A 25,106-nucleotide genomic window follows, 5' to 3' on the forward strand; every position below is an offset into this window, starting at 1 on the left:
TTCCCCCTCCCTCTGTGTCCCTGGGCTCTATTTTCGTCCATGCTAAATCCCCTTATCCCTAAATTCTTTCCCCTTTTTTATACTATTTTGAAAAACATTTTTGAATAGTTAAAATAGCCAATGTACATCAACACGTTGTGAGCTTGTAGAACCCCCCCCCCCTCTTCCCCTCCCCTTGCCGATAGAACACAGTGGAGAACACTGACGTCAGTGGTTAGTGAAATACATGGTTCACCCAGGCTTTTTTTTAAACAAAATGCCTGCCTGCCGGGGCTACCTGTGTCTCTCTCTCTCTCTCTCTCTCTCTCTCTCTCTCTCTCTCTCTCTCTCTCTCTCTCTCTCTCTCTCTCGTTCACAGTCTGACCAACCCCATCTTGATAAAGATAAAGATATATATGAGAGACTTAAGGATTTAATTAAGTACTGGTGACTGAGAGGGAGACAGGTCCCTCCTGTGTTGTTACAATTGACAATTGGAATTGATAATTGGGGGATAACGGGCTATCACAATCAGATTACCGGTTTCCCCCCCACCCCCTGCAGCAGCAGCCAAAGGAGAGCATTACCTAGTAAATGGCTAGGCTGCATGAGCCCTGTCTAGCCTTTCATTTTCTTTATCTTCCCAAGGAACCCCACACATGCAACGCAATATACAAGTAATTGTAATTTGGTCTTGAGTGATCTGAAAGTCTTTGGAATCGTAGAAATCATTCGGCCCGGTTTCCAAGCCCCATAATGTGTCAGCTGCACTATAGCTAGAAAATCCCCCCCGAGGGAATTGTTCATTTTCAAATAGATTGACGCGGCGAGATATTATTGAAGTTGATTGAGAAGCGGCGCTGAATGGAGAGGATTTCTGCTGAGGTTGACAGATCTAATGGTTAGACCATTTTAAAATGTCCGCCTATCCCGCACGTTAATCCTGCCTCTCAGCAGCCACAATGTGACACATTTTGACCTTGTATGACATTTCTCCCCAGAAAATCTTGACAACAAAAAACATTGCAACAAGACAGTAATATGGGCGTCCCTGGCACAACATATTTTCACATGGCGAGATATTATGATAATTTAGGACCTCAATGGAAACGGGTTCCCAGGTCTTTTGTGTGTTATCCTTTTAGCATGTCTGACTGTACCCCGACCCCGTGCTCTTTACAATTCTGACTAATTCAATTAGGCTTTTCAATCAATCAATCAATCAATCAATCAAATGGGGGTGCTTGGCATGAATAGGTTTGAGAACCACCAATCTGCCGTATCTCTGACTGCCTGGTCTTACAATGACTCTTTGTTCCGTATAGAGCGTTAAACTATATTTTATTTCATTCTCATGTAGATACCTGGGGCGGCGGTGGCTCAGGGGTAGAGTGCCTGGATGCCAGTTCGAACCCGGGCTCCCCCAGAGTTACTGTCGAAGTGTCCTTGAGCAAGACACTGAACCCCTAATTGCTCCCGATGTGCTAGTTGGTGCCTTGCATGGTTTCCGCTGCCATCGGTGTATGAATGGGTGAATGCAATGCACAATCTCTGTAAAGCGCCTTGGATAAAGGCGCTATATAAATGCACCATTTACCATTTACCATACCTGTTGTTCATTTTTCCTGCGATTGTTCATAGTGCCAGCGGTGACCCACAGCCTTCTTTGATGAGATTGCCGCGCTTCTGTTAATTGCTTACAGATGTTTGCTTCGCGTTCGTTTTCCTGAATACATTAGCCACCCCCACCTCTCTCTCTATCTCTCTCGCACACGCACGAACGCACGCACGCGCACACACACACACACACACACACACACAGACACATCTTTCGTGTCTGTCAGGTGGTAAGCTCATTATGTACAAAACCATTAATTTTCAGGATTCAAATTCAAAAGCATCAAACGTAGAAGATCGACAAGCTCAAAGTGCGTCGATTCGCGCCACATTTAAAGCTTTTGGATCTGATACTTTTGATGCTTTCGTGTGACACGGTAGCATGATCAAGCACATCACAACAAAAACATTTAGAACATGGAGATAAGAGGTTTCTGCCCAACAGCAACGACATGAATTTCAAAGTTAAAATCTCCTGCCAAGTACGCGGCGGTGGTTTTGGAAGTGGACCTGCGTTGTGGGCGGTTCTCTCCCCACATTACTCACTGCCCGGTGTCTTATCTCTTCCTTTATTTTTTCTTGCGGCAGGAAAATCTACTGTAGTCTAATTGAGCTGCTAGGAATTGATTTGTTTGTGCGGTGTGTGTGTGTGTGTGTGTGTGTGTGCCTGTGTGTGTGCGCGTGTGCGAGTGCGCAGGGAGGTAATTGAGTGTTCTTCCTTGACATCACATGCAGCTGAGCTTGAATTCAACGGCATCGCCCTTGGCTTTTTATGTTATGCGCATCCTCTCCTCGCCGCCGGTGTTCCACCTTACGTGTGCTTAGCTTGCACGGATATTTCTGTTTGTTTGTTATTAGCTATTTTCTACTCAATTATAATTTCCCCCCGGACCCTAAACATGAGACCCCCCTTCCCCCGCGTTCACCCCGCCTCCACACACACTCTCCTCATATTCCCTTGCTCTCTTCCTCACTCCGTTTTACCTCTTTCTTCCTTCTCTCTTCGCTGACTCTCCCTTGGTTCCTTGTTTTTTCGCTATTTTCCCCCCTTCCAAGCCCTTCTACTCCCCCCCCCCCCCCCCCTCTCTCTCTCTCTCTCTCTCTCTGTGGGCCAATTGGGGTGCCATGAAATGCAAATGCGATTGTGTGGAATGTCCTATTTCTTTATAAATAGATCTGCATGTATGATTGAGTTTATACAGTAAACAGGAACTACTTTAATGGGAGAGAGCTCTTTGTAGTTCAACAACATATAATATCAATAATAATTACTAATACTGTATATGTTGTTGTGTGTGCCTTTGATCAGTTTGTCTTCGTGCTATTTTGTGACCTAATCCTTATTTATATTGACCATGAAAATAAGACTCAGACAATTATTACTATGAGGCTTTAGCTCTATAGAGTTTAGCTTGTTGAAATGGCAGGGCTCCGTTCCTGACTTAGTTTATCTTATTCTTTATAAAACTGTTGGTTTATTTGTGCATGTCAGAAACTGTCTAATGGGCCCCCCACATTAGCTCTTGAAACGTGCCTCCAGATCCTTAAGGCCTCCTCTGCATTTGCTGTATACTGGGAGAAGGCAGACAGCATACTAAGAACTTTAGCATGGCTAAAATTCCCATTCACTAGGATAATGAGCTACAGGGTGTAGTGGGTCTGCTTGCTACAGCGGAGAGAATGTTGTCATGAGCGGTCGTGCCACAGGCAATAAACTGCTACCAGGACAACGCAGGGAACCTTGCTCGCTCGGGGGATAAACAGGGAGATACACATATTTGCATTTGAGTTTGAGTTTTGCTATAATGGGGAAAAGAATAGGCTCTATCCATACATGCATGTATTGAGTCACCTGGTTGTACTGTACAAGTGACCTTTCCTTTGTCCACCAACTTCTTGGCCAGATAGGCTTTATTTGTCCAATAAGGCATGCAGCTGAGCTCAGCTTAGAAGAGCCTATTGACCAGGAGTTTCTATGCTTTGACTCAAGCAATTGAATTGAGTAGTTCCACCACCGGTCACTTTAATATGGCTTTTATTCTGATGGTAACACAACACGCCGTACGCAGGCAAGCACGCACACACACACACACACACACACACACACACACACACACACACACACACACACACACGCACACAAGCCCTAAACACCTATAAACACCATGTATAGTATGATATTATACCTTATCACCAGTGTTGCTTATTAAGCACTTCATGTAGCATGAGCCACCAGTGGAAGTAATTATATATTTAACCCTCTCACCAGGTACCAGTAAGAGTCTTGTAAGACACAAAAGGCTTTAATGAGTCAGAGATTAAAACAGGGTGCAATTTGCATAAAACGCAGTTTATAGTTAAGGGACGCAATAAAACAACGACCTCTGCATCCACAGGATGCACTACTGTACTGTTTTTTATTCTAGTTTATTTTTCTAGCTTTAGTTATAATAATAATTTCTTCTTCTGTTTTCTACATGAATATAACAACATTATAACCATATCAAATTCAATGGGAGTTAAATGCTGCAATTTGTAAAAATGGCAAAATATGACTCCTAACGTCGTTGAAGTGGGACTCATCTAAAAGACCATGCATCCCTGCATCCCGGGACTCATTACATTGAAAACCTATTTACATCACTGATGAGTAATATACCTCATAATTAGGAACTGTGTGTGTGTGTGTGTGTGTGTGTGTGTGTGTGTGTGTGTGTGTGTGTGTGTGTGTGTGTGTGTGTGTGTGTGTGTGTGTGTGTGATATTCTATTGAAGCAAAAGTATAAGCAGTTGTCTTTACTTTTGTCTTTACTCTAGGCTGAAACATGCATGGCACAAAACTGAGATTTTGGATTATGACCTCCCCCTCCCCTGTCCTCTCCTCTCTCTGCAGCTCGTATCGTGCGGAGCCGGCAGTGGTGTGAGATGATGCCATGTTTGGAAGATGAAGGCTGTGACCTTCTGGCCAACCAGTCGGGCTGGACTTGCACGCAGCCAGGAGGTCGGGTCAAAACAACCACGGTGAGAAGAGCAGGACCAAATCTGGGGCTATACGCTGAACACCCTATACGTCTGTGTGTGTTTTTGAAAATAGTGAACAAATGAAAAGTAGTAAAAAGCGCTTGGGACAAAACCTCTTAACTCCATTGGACCCTCAAACTGTCTGCTAAAACAGCTAACTCCACCACCTCTCCCCCTCTCATGGAAGTAATTGACAATATATAGTCACAACACCAACTTTGATGAGGCTGTATTGCTTTGTTTTCAAAATATAAGGCTTTATTAAACTATAAACTGTTTGGATGCCCGCCCGATATAAGGCCTAAAAAAAAAAAACGTTGGTTTCCGGTTGCCGACCGACTCTATTAAATATGCGCGACCCATATTATTTTATTGGCATTTGGTGGGGAAAAAAAGAAGAAAGAAAAAAGCTCCGAATACGACCGAGTCAAGACCAAAAAGGTCTTTGATCATTAAAATTCTCTTTGATGAGACCATCGGGACAAGCAACCTCATCCTACGTTATAAAAAATAAAATCCACGTAGGAACCACTATCGTTTGTAACAACACTGTCAACACAGCGCTCTGTGCGCCGCCATGTTGCTCAGCTCTGACCGTGGAGCGGAGCGCAGCCTCTAGACTAGAGCTGTTTAAAGACAGCGAGTGACGACAATGGACTGATCAATGACGCATGCAGCCCCACGAATAAGCAGTGAACGGAGATGTCGCAACTCTCTCAACTAAACCGCGCTGCCTCCGACAGAAATATTTAGGGGAACATGTTTTAACGTGACATGCAGACCCGGTTCAATGGGAAACACAAACACACATTGAATAACACACGCCGATATTGTTGTGTTTCTGTTGCGTGTGTGTTGTGGTGCCACTGCCACCGCACATTAAAATGCCACCAAAAAAATTGCCAAAGCCAATATCAGCAACCCTATTTTCTAAACCTGCTGCCTCTACTCCAGGTATGTCACTGTGTAATGAAAACAATGTAAAGTTGTATTAACCATTAAAACTGCCACAGTTATTTCACATAGCCAAAATATGAAATATGTAGAAGCCTATCCATCATTGCCGTAGGTTTTTTTTTTTTTATCCTTGCTACCCATCCTTCCCACGAAAAAATAAATAATAAATAAAAATAAATTCCTTGCTACCCATCCTTCCCACGAAAAAATAAAAAATAAAATAAATTCCCTACCTACTCAGCCCAAAAATGACAGCCAATCGGAAACCAAAGGTTTTTTTTTAGGCTTAACGAGATTAATCTACCTTTGTCCAGGTCGCTCCGCCCGAAATAACAAGATTTGGTTAATTAATTAATCAAGCTTTTTTTTAAATAGCATATTTTTTTAGCTTTGTTGCTAGCCACTGCTAGCGTCCACGTAAGAAACAGCCAAATCCCCGAGTACACACATGTTGCACACCGTCTTTATTGACATTATGGCTCAAAATGATCATCGCCTAATAAAACATTAATCCAACCTGAGTAGTTTTACTTTCAGCCAAAATGACAATTAAGGCCTCCTTATCAACGACACCAATGCAACTCATTGAGTTGCAATGAGTTGCGTTGGTGTGGTTGACGTTAAAATGGTTTTGTCCCAAAGAGTCCCTACCACTGTGGTTTGGGCTTAATAGAGCAACAAAGTCTGACATCACTGCCGCTAGAGGCCGCCATTCTTTCTATTGAAAATCCCAATCAGAAATCTTAGATTGCGCCATATACAAAAAAAAACATAAACAAATCATCCCGCAATTGTAGTTACATATGGATATGAACCTAAATCAGAATTTGCTGTCACAATTAACACTGCTAGTATTGAGCCCTGAGGGACTCCGGTCAACCAAGTATACAATGAGGTACAGTGTATCTAAAGCAATACCCAGGCAAGAGCCAATTGATTAATCGTAATCAAATCAATTATTAAATTAGGTGTCAACTAATTTAGTAATAGATTAATCGAATCGGCAACTAATTGCTGGAGTTTTTTGCAATTAACCATGGGTGTTTTCCACATAGCCATATTTGTTTCCAGTGTTAATTCTAACTACACTAAATAGGAGTGAGTCATCTCTCTTCCCTTACAATCTGATGATACTTTGCACATGCACAGCAGCGACTGCAAAGCGATATATAACACATAACAATGCATAATCACATGGTATCCATGGAGGCCATTTTACCATCATTGTACATGACCATAGAGCACCGAAGTCCTGACATAACTCGCTCATCCCGACGATTCCCCTGGTTCGCGGAAGTAATTTCTCTATGGAGAATAACATGGGGTGATCTTAATATCGTCTACTATAAGCGTTGTGGTCCAAAAATAAACAAGCTGTCTCTGCGTTATTGTCAGGGAGGTGTCTCTGTATCGTTTGCAACAGTCAGTCACTCATATATGATACAGTCTGCTTCTAGCGAAAATCTAACTAATTCAGCAGCAGTAACATTAGCGTTTTCTCTCAGTCAGTTGATTCTTCATATCCATATGAGTGAAGCGGCCGGGTTGACATGTTTATTTTTCAAACACAGTTGTTATATGAGGCGATCTAAAATCGCCTCAATGGGGATTTCAATGCAACTAAACAAATACATGAACCTGGGGACTGACGCCCTCTACTGAAAGTGATGTCAGACTTCGGTGCTCTATTAAAGCCAATACAATATGTCTGTACCTGCATGCAGGATTTATAGGATTATAGTATCAAGAACAAAACATAATGACTTGGATATTTATGTTTAAATCACCTATTTGAGTTTAAAAGAGTACTGTTCCTTTTAGACTGACACATGTGTAGCTATTCTTTAATCAAATGTATGCAGTCACAATAAGAGTAAAGGTAACATTTTACCTTGCTTAATCAGCAGCTAAGCACAATTGTAATAATGTATTTTTGAATTAATTATTCATCTTTAATGTCTTTTTTTGTTAGTAATTTATGTCTAAAATAACCTAAAATATATATTTTTATATGATAGCTAAATAAGTGGCATAATCCGAATAATCGATTGATCGTTTAAATAATCGGCAGATGAACCGATTATGAAAATATTTTTTAGTTGCAGCCCTACAATTTATACAGCAAAATAATAATAATAATAATAATAAAAACTTGGAAACAGGATTAATAATGGAATATAACTCCATCCTCATAAGTTTGATTATGAGGATGGAGTCATTTTGGCAAATTTCCCAGCCAATATGATTTTTCATTGTTCATTGTTTCTTTCCATGTGTCACATTATTCACAAAAAACACACCAAGAGTTAGAAAAAGTGAGTCTATCAAAGAAATTGTTATTATTTGCGGACCCCCTTGAAAACGAGATGGTTCATCTCAAGGGATTGTTCCTAATAAAGAATTTCAGACATTTGAATCTTTTCTCCTCCTTCCTTTTTACCTTCCTTCCATCCATCTTTAACTTTGTTCCTACAACATAAGGGCCGGATCAATGGAATAATTTAACAATTGTTTCCAGTGTGTATCATTTCCATTTACGATACCTCTGATACAGTCTCTTTTGAAAGTATTATTAACGTGTCATTTCAATAGGGAACCGAAGTCTGTAGAAGCCACTATCGCCCTGGGTCATGTAATTAGGTTTTTACATTGCAAATACCATGCGGTCTCAATGGCATTGTGGCATGGGCATAGGTTGCGCACAGGTGGTGAAAAACAATCATGTTGTTTTCGTGCTCATACCCAGCTACCCAGCCACACCCACCCACACACATAGCTCCGTAAGGGAGTGGTTGCACCACTGATAAAAATAAACAAAGCCCAGCGATTTAACTCATTGTGAAGCATCAGCTGACAGTGAAAAAATACCATTCTAAAACGGGTAGTCCCAATACTTCATTCTGATTGGCTGGTTACCGTCACGTGACCGGTGTAAATTTCACCGATAACCCACTCCTTCAATCACTTTGTATCAAACTGCAGCCTTCTAGCTGAACTGGGAAAGGGGAGTGCTTGATTGCTTTACAAACACATGCCGTGCGGGCGTCTAAGCACCGCCCTGCTCATATGACTGTGAATGTGTGGCTCCAGGCAGCCCCATAAATACATCAAGCGCTATTCTCCCGTCACATAGGCTACTTACGGAGCAAAACAAGGAAGTGTTGTGGCTCTGGCTCGCTCGCTCTGGTGGCGCAAAGTGTAGCTACTTTTGTGAATTTAATAGTTTTATTAGGATAATATTGCTATTATGTTTGTAACCATTTTAGAAAAGCAATAAGCCACTCGAGGCCCCAGCTTACCGGGTATTTTACACTGGCTGGAGGGTAGAAGACCCTCCGCTTCGCGTCGGGTCCACCTACGCCCCCAGGCAGTGTAAAATACCCGGTAACCTGAGACCTCTCGTGGCTTATTGCTTAAATACCAACTAAATAAAATAAGCTGTGGTATGGGTCACTTTATTTATGTTCCCTACATTAAAAAAAAACATTGCCAAAAAAGCATTTTATGAATTAAAAACTAATTCAAGAAAGGCCATGAATAGAAAACAAACTTTTAAGTAGTAGTGAATTTGCACTTCGTTATATGAGCTTGTAGATCTGCTATTTTCAGGTCCTGGGGATACATCAGAGTTCTCTTTTGGGTCACTGGCTGAAACAGTTTGGGAACCACTGCATTGGATCCATTAGAATCGAATGGATCCAATGTAGTTATTATTTAGCCATAAGCTCTTAACCCATTTAGGCCTGACCTCGAAATTAAAAAACAAATCTTCGAAATCCTCCAGTTTTCTGAAATAAATATTTTCACGATTTTTCAAAAATAGCAGACCTACAAGCTCGTAGCGCGCCACTCGGTGGCGCGCTATGAGCTTGTAGATCTGCTATTTTTCAATAGCTAAATTATAACATAATGTTTAAAATACCAAAAGGGGTTCCCGCCCTTCTCATCGGTTCAATATGAACATAAAAATGCCCTAACCAGCCACTTTCACTTTTACTTTCAAATTGTTTAGAAAATTGCAGATTGACAAGGCTCACAACACGTTTGTTTTGCAACTTGCATACTAATTTGGGGTCAAGATTTACAAACACAAATAATTATTTATGCCTGCAGCACCTGGCCTATGAGTGCAACACACAGCATAGTAATTTATTTTCTGAGTGGCCACTTTGGAACTGATTAAAATGTTTCAGCCTGATTATGAGTCATCAATAGATATGCTGTTCCCCCATAGAGTTCCATGCTGTCTTTGATGTTGAAATTAAATACAACTTGTACGTCTTTGCCAATGCACAAATAACTTGTTTTAGAGTTGACTTTATACAGTGCACCAGTGTTCAACATCTTTCAGGCAAAAGACCCCTCAGCTGAGAGAGAGAGAGATATGAAGCGTGTGTTTGTGTGTGTGTGCGTGCGTGACAAAAGAGACATCAAAATAGATATCCCAATTAAAACCTGGCTTAAAATACTGGACTCTGTGATAGAACCAATTTCCCTCTATGGTTGCGAGATCTGGGGACCATTAGCAAACCGAGACCCTACACACAGAATTCTGCAAATCCATTCTCCGGACCCAGCGACCTCATAATCAAAATTAAAAAAGAGCACTTAAATTCTACAACCACCTAAAAGAAAGTGACCCAGATGACACACAGCAACACTCTCTAGAGAGATACCCCCTCAGCCAGCTGGCCCTGGCATAAACACAAACGGAGCCACCAGATCGAAAACCCATTGGACTAAACCAAATTATAAAACAGCAAAAGAAAAAAGCAACACAAAAGCGGAGTAAACTAGAATGCTATCTGGCCCTAAACAGAGAATACACTTGGCAGAATACCTGAGCACCGTGACCGACCCAAAACAAAGAAAAATTGTAACTAGGTACAGACTCAGTGAGCTATCGAAAAAGGCCGGCAAAGGCATCAGAGACACATACTTCCCACAGATTACACTCACCCACTGAGATTTTGAAAACATGACTAATGACAAAAACCTCCCATATCTTCTGGGTAAAGTAGGCCTACAACAAATAAAATAATGTGACCAAATTTGACTGGGAGACTGCCATTGGATTTTTTTTTCATTTTTGTTTTTTCATTTCATATCAAAGCAGGGAATCATAGCTTCAAATTGACATTATTGGTTGTTCAGTTTGACCCACCAGTTTTGGAGATATGGCTTATAGAGTGATGTCTTGCAGAAAACAGCGAGTTGAGAAAACAGGCTTTGAAAGGTTCACTTCTGTGGTCTCTAACATTACAATAGCTACATATTTAAGCATTTTTTTCATATTTACATGTCAATTACAGTTTTGACACTTATTTCAGACATGCTCTAGTATGTGAAGAGTCTGCCTGTGCTATTAACTCATAAAAATAAAAAAAGCTGGAATGTGCGCGATGGCAGTCTCTCAGTCAAATCTGGTCACCAATGTGCAAACACAGCAGCAAGATTTGTGAGCTGCTGTGATAGGAGAAGGATATCAAATGGAACACAACCACCCTGAAGACTAATCATTGTGTGTATTCCTGCACTAGCTGCATCGAGTGATCTTGATAGATAGAAATTGATTTATTAACGAATAACAAGTGACACAAAAATCTGAATATGTCATATCAGAAAAATGCCTTCGCCACCATGGCAGAAAAACACTATGTGACTCTGTGGTGCAACGGTAGCCCGTCTGACTCCAGATCAGAAGGTTGCGTGTTCAAATCACGTCAGGGTCAGTGCATGTATTTATAGTTCATTTTAACATGAGTGTGACTAGGTTGATTGTTTAACTTCTGTTCAATAGACTAGGTCTATTGTGTAACTCCTGTCTCATTCCTGTGCCATGACTGCATGACAGGCCACCACAGAATACGACTCTGTGGCGCAACGGTAGCGCGTCTGACTCCAGATCAGAAGGTTGCGTGTTCAAATCACGTCAGGGTCAACATTTACTCACCCCCACAAAACAAATTGTTACTTACAGATGGAAAATGGCAACTAAGAACTACAATTATGTTGACTTCACTGAAGAGATATTCTGAAGACAATCTGGTTGTTCTTTCAACAGTGGTCTAGTAGTGCTGTCTTTGTGAGTATGATAACCAAAACGGTTCTGTTTGAATGTGACTCTGTGGCGCAACGGTAGCGCGTCTGACTCCAGATCAGAAGGTTGCGTGTTCAAATCACGTCAGGGTCAGTGCATGTATTTATAGTTCATTTTAACATGAGTGTGACTATAGGTCTATTGTTTAACTTCTGTTCAAGCTCACTCCTGTCTCACCCCTGTGCCATGGATGCATGACAGGCCACCACAGAAATTGATTTATTGAAGATTCTGACTTTCAAATGTACATACATTTTGTTTTGATTGTATTGTATTGTTGTATTGTGCTTTTTGCATTGGTAAACGTATGTTTTCTCATGCCAATAAAGGCCATTGAATTGAGAGAGAGAGAGAGAGAGAGAGAGAGAGAGAGAGAGAGAGAGAGAGAGAGAGAGACAGACAGACAGAGACAGAGATGCCTAGAGAGTCTAATCTAAATTAATGTGTAACCCACAGACTACCCAAGACTAGCGCTCCAGCACACCCTGGCTCCATCCCATCTACCTGTTTGGCTGCTATTCCTCTGCATTGTCCCGAGGTTAAGAGTTCCCTGCACCTACGGTATTTAATGTATACTTCTTTTTATCCTTCCTTCCTTCCTTCCTTCCTTCCTTCCTTCCCTCCCTCCATGTTTATTCCTTCCTTCTCAATAATAATCTTCCATCCTTCCTTCTCTCCTCCCTCCTTCGTTCCTTCCCCTCTGTCCTCTGTCCTCCCTTCCTTGTGTCCTTGCTATAAAACTGATAGATATCTTTATTCCCTCTCTGACTTTATTCGCTCGGCGTGGGCTGAGCAGTCCGTCTTCACACTGAATAATAAAGCCTGTCAACCCACAGTTCATTTTGCCAGTTTCAGACATTCCCTACAAGCTTTGTCAGCCTGAGAATCCCATTTAGTATCCAGCTGGAGGCTTGTTTTATAGATTGACAAGCGGCTCCGGCCGCTTATATCCACGTCAGACCATTTCTGTCTTTGTTGTCTCAGAGAGATGCTTGACCAATCCGTTTAGTTTTTCACTCTTTTCTGTCAATATATCGTTGTTGTCGAGCAGACACCTCTAATCTCCTTTTTCTAGCCTTGTGTTTGTTCGTAAATGAACTTGATCATACTATGATGTCACACAAAAGCATCAAAAGGAGCAAATCCACAAGCTCTCTGCATGGTGTTTTGAGCTCGTCAATCTGCTATTTTGCTACTTTTGAATTTGAATCCTGAAAAGTAACAGTTTTGGACGCATGAGGTTTCCACCCAAATGAGACGATATGATGTCATTATAGGAATAATTTATTGTAATCAATAGACATGAACTTTATCGAACAAGAAATAAGTTTTACGTTTTAACGTAAAACGTTTTAACGCTATACTGATTTTCACTGTATAGTGCAAGAGGGTTCCCAAACCTTTCAGTTAATGATCATCTTTGAACTGGATTCCACCCACTCTGACAAGCACATGGAATTGTGACTATTGGTTGTCTGACTATTGGTTGTCTGACTATTGGCTGTCTGAGTATTGGTTGTCTGACCATTGGTTGTCTGACTATTGGTTGTCTGACTATTGGTTGTCTGAGTATTCCCATAATGCACCTGTGCACAGTGTGAAGCTCAACAGCACCACTTTGTCACCTGTTGGTACCCTAAACAGACATAGGGACCCTAAACAGCCATAGGGACGGACAAAGGGACACACATCGCTGGTCTTTGGAGTGGCTGCACCACTCAAAAAACCCTGGTAACGATCCAGGTTTCTATAGACCTGTTTGAAGTCATTATTTGAGCAAATTCAAATCCACCATCTTGGAATCTCCAGTCCCGAAAAGCAACTGAAACAAATGCTATTGGGTGGAAGGGGAGCGAGGGTTGGGTCTTCACCAGTAGAACCCAATCACAAGCCACGGAACATACAAAAGACTTGAAATTAGGGATTGAAAGCATAAAGTCTTTATGCAAATTTTACTACGGTAATAAATCCAAATCACAAGCCCCGGAACATACCCTGCTTTATCATCCATCTTAAAAATGAATGGCACCAATATTTACAAAAACGCAAATCACGCTGAAGGAAGAAAACTTGAAATTAGGGATTGAAAACATTAAAGTTTACTACGGTAATAAACCCAAGTGTAAAGTTGCAACAAGTCATCATTGACTCCAATGGAATATAAGTTATTTAGCGACTGGAGTAGGGGTCTAGGGAACATATTGGCTTATATTCCAAGAGCCTTTCCTTGTCGCTCTGGTAATGACCTTATGCAGAGCGTGTTTATTAGGGCCTTGTTATACTTCCCCTGAAGCTGTCTTTTTTGAACAATTACAACAAGGGGAATGTAGAAAGATCTACTAAGCGTCAACACAACTTCCTTGGACCGTACCCTTACTCTTCCGATACTTCTGGTTAGACACTCTCAGGTGGTCTTTACACGAGAATGGTGTTCATAGAAACGGCAAAATAAAGTATCGTTTGCTGGTGTCCCTTTAGACGAGAACGGTGTTTTCAGGAGGTGAAAACGCAACAAAGTGAAACCACCTTCCAGAGTGAGAATGCCGTTTTATCCCTTCTCCATGTAAACAGGCAAAACGGTGAATCCGCAAAACTTATGACATCATGGCTCACGTTGGCTCACAGCGCATATGTTTATTACACTGATGCAGAGCCATATGGGATAATGGAGTTCCTGAACAAGCCTCCCTCCTCGCCTACAAAGCGCTGCTCATCAGCGATGGTGAATGTAAAACCATGATGTAAATAAAATGCCTTGCGATAGGTGGCAGCAGCGTTTATGTAGCCTAATGTATTCTAAAATATATATCCATCCAGTGGCGCGCTCTGCCTGCATGCTCTGGGCTGTCTGTCAGCTTGTCTGTCACCTCGATGCGAAAGCAGGCAGCGAGCGACGGCCACAACCACGTTGTGTTCTGGAAGCAAAACCCCGATAGGGTTGCGTGAAGGGGGAGCTGGCTCTTCTCGTGGGTGACTGGTCTATTTGGCAGCCCGTTACCGCCACCTAGCGACATTCTAGCGTTTTCATAAAGTGTGCGTTCTCATGTAAAGGGTCAATAAAAAATGAGAACGCAACTGGACTTTGACGTTTTATCTGGAGATGGTCGCCGTCTAAAAGAGGCATTAGTAGCATGTCTTGCACAGCGGCGCACAGATGTTATGCACTGGAATATAGTCTGTACAAATATTATATTGTTGCTGTCTAAACCGTCATACTTTCATAAATCAATGCACTACTTCATCACGCTACAGCGCCACACGCTGCAAACGTAGATCAACAAGCTTGAAACGTGGCACTAAGCTTGTAGATTTGTTACTTTTGCCATACTACATTTTAATTTGAATCCTGGACATATGAGATTTCCACCCGAGAGAGACAATATGCTCGATGGGTGTTAGATAAAGGATTTATTCCTGCATTCAGTACAACAGTCTACCAATTATAGGATGAGGTTATGTGTAGACTCTTTCCTGTTATGGGATATGACTTTTTTTCTTTTTCTTTTTTGCAGAATGTTATGCATCTAAGCGAGGGTGGTTCATATGACCTAGTGATGATTAGCGAATCCGAGTGACTGACATTTTGTTTTACGGCTGACATGTACAGACTTGTACTGCATAATTAACTGAGTGCTCAGTGTAGTGAGAGGAAGGTATTGTCAAGACAGAGATGTACAGAAGTTCTCATCTTTTATTAAACAATAAAGGAACTATATAACAACCACAATGTATTTTTAAAAGCCCTCCTCCATCAATATTCATAGACGACAGTATTGGCAGTATAACATTAAGAGCATTCACATGGCACAAGTTTGTCTTGTATTTCAAAAACCCACGCAAAAACTCATTAGATATTAACGTGCGAGCAATCCTTTTCATTTTTCTTCCCGTGCAGTCTTGTAAACTACGATTTTTTCACACAGTGGAATTTCCATAAATTTCTCTCCACTGATCCATGTTGCCGCTTGACCCTAGTTTTTAACCCATTTATAGGCTTGACGCCGAAATAAAAAAAAACGTTTACTCTGAAAGAAGCGAACATTTGATCATATTACAGCGTCTGAAAGAATATATATTCAAAGATTTGTGCCGCATTTTTACGATTTTTTCTAAAATAGCAGAACTACAAGCTCGTATGAGCTTGTAGATCTGCTATTTTTCAATAGCTAAAGTATAGCATAATGCTTAGTTAAAACATCAAAAGGGCTTCCCGCCTAGTATGGGTTAATGAACAGAGATTCCGCTCGGCTGTAAACACGGAATCCGTTGTGTGTCAGAACTCGCCCACTCTGTCTCATGGCAGCTGTAAACTGCCCTTGATTTAATTTGCCTTGCAGCGTGGCAATCATATCTCCTGCCATTCATTAGCCATGCATCTCGTTTCGTGCAACAGGATCTATGAATGCGGAATGTGAAATGTGTAATCATGCCCACTGCCGACTTTCAGCCAAATTAGACAATGTGTGTGTGGTGTGGTGGTGGTGGTGGTGGGGGGGGGGGGGGGGGGGGGTGGGGGGGTTTAATTTGTACACACAAATTAAAGGGGGTGTATCCGGGGGAGATATATTAAAACTATTTACTTTTGTTAACAAGTTAAAAGGTCCATCATCACGCTCTGTTGAGTGTTTACTCTATACGAGCACAATTAGCCCGTGATCGGGGGAGAGAAGCCAGGGGCAGGGCGGGTGACATGTATTTGTCAGTGCACTACTATGGCAACACCTGTTAATGTCCGGCGGGAGATGTAGAATGAAGGCTGTATGCGTCCTCACTGGCAGGTGAGCCAGTAGGACGCGACAGCAGTGACGATACACAGAAAGGTTTGTGGGGATGAATCGATTGGCGTAACGACTAAAAAAGGGGTAAAAAGCTAAATAGAAAACCAGGGCCTCTCCTCTTTTACCCAGCCCCTCTATATACAATATATAAAATTCAGACCAGGGGGAATGTATGTATGGGTATGCATAGTGGATCCAAAAGGTCCTAAGCCAATCTCCACCTCTGGTTAAGGGTTTCATGTGTTTTATATAAGAGTGTGTGTCATTACTGTTAGCAGGTAGAGTGCACTGAAAAAAGGGGAGAAGTGGAGCATCATTTAGAGAGTGCAGGCCAGGTAGTGTTCACTGTAAAGAAGAGAAGGAATTGACGATGACGGATACAGAAGAGAGGAGTAGTCGAGCTTGAGGCAACATCTTGACACAGGGCAGACACGTCACCTGCAGTCGTGTCTCGCTGTGGAAAGCCTTTATCCATTGTCGTCTGGCCCGCGCCGCACACTGGAAAGAGACTACTAGTAAATTGGCTATATTCGGCACGTGACATAATTGAATGACGGAGCATAAATTGGGCATTAATCAGCCTTTTAAATAAATAAATGAATATACTCAGTACATTAAATATCCAACAATATCTATTGCACGCCCGGAATATCGAAGGGGGTATCTTGTAGGATTCTTTAATATTTTAAAGAGCTACACTGGGAGACTTCTTTTGCAATATTAACGAGACAATTTCCTGCTTGTTTTGCCATGGAACTGAAATAAATAGGAATTGAGCTCAGCCCACATTGCTCGGCTCTCGAAACATATTCATTGCCGGCTACAATTTATCAAAAAGCAATTATGCTCCTTCCCCCAGCCAAACAAGCCCTTATGCTTTCCAATTTACGGGGAAGCAGCATATTTATCGTGGAAATGGCTTTATACATTGTATTGAAATCGAGCAAATTACTTTTGATCTGTCTGTTTACACTCACTACCGCTACGGTACTTCTCTCTGCTACTCGTTGATTAGGTTGTTAAAGTACCGAGTTAAACTTCGTTGGGTTAATGTACGTCTGGCTGTCCGTCCGTCTGTCTGTCAGAATTCAGAATATTCTCCCCTCGCCTGATATCATTGAGGCTGCGCTAGGACGTGTACACACGTCCTATGAACGCGTTGTTCGGGACATTAATATTATGTCGAATATAGGGAAAACAAATACTATTTTCCTGGTCCTCTCTGTACATCCAGCGGTACCAATAATCACTGATTGTTGACGGCGCCTAAAGTATATTGAGGCGCAGCTGTGGGCAGATTGCTGTGATTGTCTGACGCTGGTTAGTATGTGGCTAGAAGCTTCTGGTAAACAGTTCTCTGTCTCAGGGGTCGCGTGGGCCAGGAAAGTGGGGGAGAGGAGCGTTCATGTGTTAAGCAACATATTGGTGACAGGCAGAGCTTGTAATCAGCCATATCTGGCACTATACGCATGGCCTGTCAATGGGAGACTCAGCACAGCACAACTTATATGGGTTCATTCTCATGCACTGACAGGGTCCTATAGTTCTGCCTCAGGCGTCTGCTCAGTCAGTGTAAAACAAGCTGTAAAACATAAATCACACTTGTGTGAAGTGATGGGGGCCGGGGGGGAGGTGGCATGAATTAGACAATCATTAAAAGTCCATAGACTTGGCTGCCACATGACGTCATGTGTGAAAGCCAGACGTTGGAGGGGCTAGGGGGGCTAGTGCTAAAAAAAGAAGAGAAAAAAGGGGTCAACTGGCCCAGGCCGTAGCGTAACGGTCTGGGCACCGGACTGGTGATCCAGTCGCGGTGTGCCGCGGGTTCGACTCCCGGACCCGACACGGCCTTTACCGCATGTCATCCCCCCATCTCTCTCCCGTTTCCTGTCAGCCTACTTTCTATCCCTTAAAAAATCAATAAAAGGCGTAAGCCGCAAAAAAAAAAAATCTTAAAAAAAAAAAAGGGGTCAATTCATATCCACCATCTTGAAACGTGCGGTATGTATGACAATATTTAATATTAGGTAAGCGAATGGCCATTCGATCACATGGTGGGGGCCTACTGTATGTGGGACTGTTATGGGAACCTCCCATGGTTTGCAGCAGGCCATTAGGATTTTGCTGACATCCTCTGGGGCCACAATTATGGCAGAAGGGTGTCACCCCCGCTGTGTTCAAGCACGGCCAGCGGCCCTTTCGACATGCCCATTTGTGCGCTCACCCTCGGAGAGTGGGCGCGCGTGGGGCTGCGCCGCATGTACAGATAATAACACTATACCTCCTGAGGGGTTGTCTGTGGAAGTGTTAATGGTGTTGTCAGCCTCAGAGGGGTAATCCCTCCCCCTCCCCCCTTCTCCCATGGGAAACATCAACATGTATTATAACAACGCAGGTCTGGGGAATAGAAGACGTTAAAGGAATTAAAGTGTGACAGCATGACTTGTGAAAAAAGAAACAGGATAGAGTGGAATTCATTGATGGATTCATTTAACAAAAGTCGAGAGCTCTCGGAGACGGCCACATGCAAGATGCAGCCTCCCGGATATGAGACATGTGTTCATAGCACACAACAGGAGAACACACATAGATGGAGACAGATCCATGCATTACATAGCTCTACATGACCATGCTATGACGATTTGCAAATAGTGACTAGCAACAGGTGAGAACATTTTGCTTATCTGACATGACAAAGTCCAGCACTAATGGGCTTCACCAATGAGATGGCAGCAGTGTTACCAAGTCTGCTTATTATTCATAAGCGACGTTGTGCTTGTTTTTCTGTAAAGTCACTTAAGTAACATAAATGTTGGTTAGTTTGGTTGTAGATTCTTTGGGCTTGTTCCTAATGTGTACTTGCTTTTTTGAGCTTGCTTCGGGACAGCTAGTTGTAGATATGTTGTGACCCCTGCACCAGGTTACCGTTTTCTGAAAAACCTTTCTATGTGACACCGGGGCTCCACCGTCAGCGCCACGTCTCGGTCACCGTCAGGGAATGTTCCCTTTTTAATCAATGAAGGGTGGCTCCACTGCCCGCGTTGCGTTTGCGCCCGGTGGAGCCCCGCCGTCAGTGGTTCTCAAAGACCCCAGAAATTATATGAAATTGACTGCCGACGCCATCTGAAAATATGTTGTTTCAGGGACCTCCCAGATGCAAAGATATGAATTAAAAACGTTCGCTCTGAAAGAATATCAACCACATCAGCCACATTTTCCCAATTTTTCAAAAATATTTTGCAATAGCTAAAGCATAACGTAATGCTTAAAACACCAACAGGGGTTCCCGACCAGAATGGGTTAAAAGGCAAATAAGTTGAGGGTTGACGCAAGCTATAGCCCCTCGTGTATTGTCTTGGTGTTGTGTCGTGTCTTGTGATATGTTGTTTTGTGTTTTTGTTGTTGCTGTTATTGTTGAAGAACAGAATGTGAAGACAAATATCCCTTTGGGGACAATGAATAAAGACCATTGCTATTGTATGATCAGGTAGGACGTTAATTTCCGGGGGGGGAAAAACAACACACACAAAAGTTAGAATATGGTTTCTGCCCATAAACACAATTGATTACTGTAGACAAGTCTTTTAGTTTCCAAATAAGGGACAGTTCTGTGTTTCAAGGGACGATTGACAGCCCTGCTGCAGTGCTCACTGATACCTTGAGTCTATAATGTCTCAAGGTATGTCCTCAGCACTAAAACATATACAGTAAGCCTATATATTTTATATTCCTGCCATGCACAGATTTCTTTCTTAAAGAGTCAAATTGCTGTAAGATTGCCGTGTGTATTCGGTCACTTAAGATGCCATTAGCTTTGCCAATACTCTCTTTCGACGGGTATAAAGGTCAATATTTGCTCTGGAAATATGAGAAGATTACCTTTTATTAATCGCCATGGAGGAAGGTCTTTCATTTGGTGGGCTTATGTATTATTATATTTTTTTGCCTATGAATAAGCTTTCTGTTGATTCTTTGGACTTGTTCCTAATGTGTACTTGCTTTTTTGGGCTTGCTTCGGACAGCTTAGTTGTAGATATGTTGTGACCACCCCCCGTACCAGGTTTGTGTAGTTAAAAAAACGTTTCAAAAGAATATTCAAAATGTTTAACTTATTTCAATAGCAGATCTATACAAGCTCATAGTGCATCACATCACGGCATGTTGGCCTATTATAGTCGCTTTTTTGGGTCTTGTTTTCATAGACCTCGTTGCTTACTGTATCTCTGACTGACTGCAGCACCATGAGCCAGTCCATTCCCTACAGAGCACTTCTCACAATGACAGAATCTCGCCAGTCCCTCCGGGGTCCATGCAGCGAGCGACAGCATTCAGCAGCTGGCACTTTTGCACGCAGAGATAAGCACCAAGATGGAGTGGTAGTATTAGTTATTTCTGTTAATGTACACAATTGAATCTGTAATCTGTAGACAGGGCCTTATAGTGCAAGTCTACAGTAATCAAATTGTGTTGGGGTTGGTAGAGATTGATTGCTGATTCCCATGTTTTGAGTGCCACTTGAATATCGTTGCTCTCGGGGCAGAAACCTTGTATCTCCATAATATTATGCTACATTTTGTGTGTGTTTCCCCCCCCCCCCCCCTCCCCCCCGGAAATGTACGTCTTACCTGATGATACAATAACAATGGTCTTTATTCATTGTCCCCAAAGGGATATTTGTCTTCACATTCTGTTCTTCAACAACAACAAAAACTATATATCACAATATCACACGACACAACACCAAGACAATTACACGAGGGGCTAAATCTTACCCCTTATCCCGAAACTTTTAAAATAGCTCAAAACGGGTCGATGTAGATCGGCTAGTTGAACTATTTTAAAATGTTTTCCAAAATAGTCAAAATTGGCAAATTTCTATTGGGGCAGTTTGTTGAATGCCGCATTGGCTGAGGGAACGGGAACTCATGCAAAAATGAACCTTTTCCCACTTCAAGGTTCTGTATCTTTGTCCAGATGGCATGAGTTCGAACTAGCGATAGAGGGAATGATCAGTGTCATTTGCCATTGTGTTATTGTATGTGCTATGCTAGGCCACGAAGCGACGTGTTTTGAGCGTGTTGATCTGCTACAGTACGTTTGACTCTTTTGAATTTGAATCCTGAAAAGTAACAGCTTTGGACACCCCCGACAGAGACGATATATTCACTGTGTCATGGTAATTCCATTTAACCCATTCTGACCTGAGATCAGATTAACACAGTGGGCATCAGTATGCGGCACATGGAGCAGGTTTTGGGGACATACAAGGTTTCCACCGGACAGCGACGACATGTACTTGGCATGCAAATGGTGTCATAACTTCATACGTATTCATATCTGGGTTCCTTCCAGAGTTAGGCTACATCTGGCCATCTGGCAGCCCGTTCTCACCACTGCATGTGTGGCTGGTTAGCTTAGTATATAATCTAACATATCGGCGTTATCGGGGGGGAAACCTTGTATGTCCAAAACCGCTACTTTTCAGCATTAATTAAATAAAAGCTATTCCAATGGTTCCAATGTTTCATGTTCATTATTTAGTCACAAGCTCTTGTTAATACATTTCATTGGTTCAATCATTTATACAAACCCACAGACACACTAACCACTTTTACTTCCACTTTAAAAATGTGTTTAGTAAATAGCGGAAATTGCCAGCGGAAAAGCTCATGATGCACGTAATGCGATGTGACACATTGCGAGCTCGTAGATACTCTAAGGCGATACTCTTGTAAGACGAAGTAGGGTGTTAATTAAAGAAAAAAAGAAACCCCAAAAGTTGAAATTATGGAGATACAAGGTCTCAGCCAGACAGCAACGCTACAGTATGTAACAGTCATGTATGAACTCTTGTTATCGTGTGTTTCTGTCTGTATACCTAAACCGCCCAAACAATGCAGAGAAAAAAGCGCTTCTCCCGTTTGGGGAGCCATAGCATGGAGATGAGCACATGACAGGCGTGCTGGGCTGATCCACTTCCAGCTTAATTGATCCCATTGGGCCGGCCCAGGCTTCAAGTTGGCCAATCAAAAATGCTTCTTTACTCACCAAGCCGCCATGGCGAGGACAGCTGCTCGTCTCGTGCCAAACAACACAGCAGGCGTGGATCACAAGCAGGGAGAGGTTCAGCACACTGCCGAGGAAAAAAATCACTCAGCCTGTCTCGCACCGGTTGTGCCGAAAACGATATCCACCAGGGACCTCCAGCTAACGATGCTGTAGGTCACTGCCTCGCTGACTACCTTGAGTCAATAATGTCCTCGTTTTCCTCGGCGCTTAAAAAAAACATTACGTTCCATCTATATTCCTGCCACAGACTCATTTAAACCACTTGCAACCCCGGTGAGAAGTGGGAGCGTGTGGGCATTGGGTGTTAGGCAAAAGAATAGCAAATCTACAATCTACAAGCTTCCGTAAACGGTTCCTTAAAAATTGTCTGTATGTTACATTTTGCGGGATGTGTTTGTTCCCATTGACGCGTAGGTTTTGTTGCTGTCGGGCAGGAACCAATTATCTCCATATTTTAACATTTTGTGTTCTTGTTTTTTTGTAAATAAATGTCCTACTTTGTCATTCTACAGTGTCACACACAAGTTCTAAAACCCTCACAAGGCATTGCGACGCCTTAAGAGATTCGTTGTAGACAGAAAAGGTACATAGACAACTCAGGTCCAGTTAACTAGGTCTAGGGTTTATGTGGTTAAAAACCTGTATTTATATCATCTCTGTCGGGTGGAAATCTCATATATCCAAGACGGTTACTTTTCAGGATTCAAATGAAAAAAATGGCAAAAGTAGCGGATCTACAAGCTCAAAATGTGTTGCTTCACGCCACGTTTCAAGCTTGTGAATCTGCTACTTTTGGTGCTTTTGTGTGATTCTGTAGTATAATCAAGTAGGGCATTCATTTACGACAATACACAAAAAGTTTGAATATGAACATAAGACGTTTCTTCCCGATAGCAACGATTATGTACTGTATGAGCTGTTTGAACTGAAAATCTGTGCCATTGATTGATTCCCAGAATACGGAAGAAAGTGAGAAGTTTATATAATTCTATATTTGCTCTGCAAATATGAGAAGATTACCTTTATCAATCTCCAAGGGGAAGTTATTTCATTTGGTGGGCTTATGTACTTTTGCCTATTAATAAGCTTCATATTAACTTTAGAAGAGATTGGCTTCCTTCTGCGTTTGGAATGTGAGAACTTCTTCATGTGCCCAAAACGAATATTCAAATTTATTCATGTTGTGCATTCAATAAAGAAACAGAAAAAAAGTAATAATAATAATAATAATAATAATAACATGTGTTAAACTGCTTCTATATTTACATATTTAAAACACTTACCCCGCCATTGCAGTAGATGTATGTCAATAAAACCATCCATCCATCCATCCATCCATCCATCCATCCAGAAACAGCTCCACCAGAGTGTGAGACGTTCCAAGGCCAGTGAGTCGATGTGTTTCCTCCAACTGCGCCTTGGTCTGCCCCAGGGTCTCATCCCAGTGGGACGTTCCTCGAGGACCTCCCTAGGGAGACGCCCGAGAGGCATCCTAACCAGATGCCCGAACCACCTAAGCTGGCTCCTTTCCAGGCGAAGGAGCAGCGGTTCTACTCCGAGTCTCTCTCATGTGACTGAACTTCTCACCCTATCTCTAAGGGAGATGCCAGCCACCTGTCGAAGAAAATTCATTTTGTCCGCTTGTATTCGTGACCTTATTCTTTCGGTCATGACCCACACTTCATGACCATAGGTGACAAAGATTGCTCGGTAGACAGAGAGCTTTGCCTTCTGACTCAACTCTCTTTTCGTCACAACAGTGCAGTACAGCGACTGCAATAGCGCCCCTGCCACTCCGATTCTCTGATCTCCTTCTCCGTCTATCTGTTTCTTTCAATCGCCTGTATCTCCTATTCCTTGTCCCAGATGGCATTTTTGGTCAAAACAAGGTTCATTTGATAGCACAGAGCCGACGATGTGGAGCCCTCCAGTGCACCGGATAGATCCGTTTGGTAAACAAGACCTGTCCAGGACCCGTTCAACCTCCTAGTTTGTGTTCAGAAGTCTAGAAATGTGGCTTTTCAAAATAAGTGGGGAAAATGCTGGCGTGAATTATATCATAATTGGTCAATAAATGCTAGCGTGTCTAAGTGTTAAAAGGTGTCCCTCTTTATTTTCTGAAGAGATTGAGTTCTGATTAGAATTCATATTTATTTATTTATTTAGCTCCTCTCTCTATGCATACAACCACAAAACGAATGAATGCAAAGTACCTTCATTTTGATTTCGGCACAAACTGCAAACGAGACAGGGAAGGCACTGCCAGGCTGCAAAGATAATCAGACAAGCAGGCAGACAGACAGCAAAAGTCAAAAAGTACTTTTCAAGTGCAGAGCTGTGGAAAACAACAATAACTGCAGACTGCAGGCTAGTGAACCACACAGAACGTTGTCATTGTCCGGTGGAAACCTTGTATGTCCAAAACCTTTTTTTTTAATTGTGAAAATAGCTGATCTTCAAACTCACAATGTTGTGTCGCGCTGTGAGCTTGTAGATCGTTTATTTTCACTACATTTATGTCACACTCTTGTGTGATGAAGTCGGGCATTAATATACGACAAAACAGAAAAAGATGAAACGCGGAGA

At 42.2% G+C, this 25,106-nt stretch overlaps 1 protein-coding gene across 1 annotated transcript in view; it reads left to right on the forward strand.

Moving 5' to 3' along the window:
* LOC310857829 (chemokine-like protein TAFA-5) overlaps nucleotides 1-25,106 on the forward strand; it is a gene marked incomplete at its 5' end in the record, with an annotated part of 173,423 nt that overhangs the window by 139,530 nt on the left and 8,787 nt on the right. Inside the window, 2 exons of the mRNA XM_083763757.1 lie at nucleotides 4,489-4,616; nucleotides 12,130-12,234. Of these exons, the coding sequence (XP_083619883.1) occupies nucleotides 4,489-4,616; nucleotides 12,130-12,144 (143 nt within the window). The 3' untranslated portion in view covers nucleotides 12,145-12,234. The remainder of the gene's footprint in view (nucleotides 1-4,488; nucleotides 4,617-12,129; nucleotides 12,235-25,106) is intronic.

The sequence above is a fragment of the Protomyctophum parallelum genome, assembly GCF_964188405.1.
Source record: "Protomyctophum parallelum genome assembly, chromosome: 4".
In the NCBI taxonomy this organism is placed as follows: Eukaryota; Metazoa; Chordata; class Actinopteri; order Myctophiformes; family Myctophidae; genus Protomyctophum; species Protomyctophum parallelum.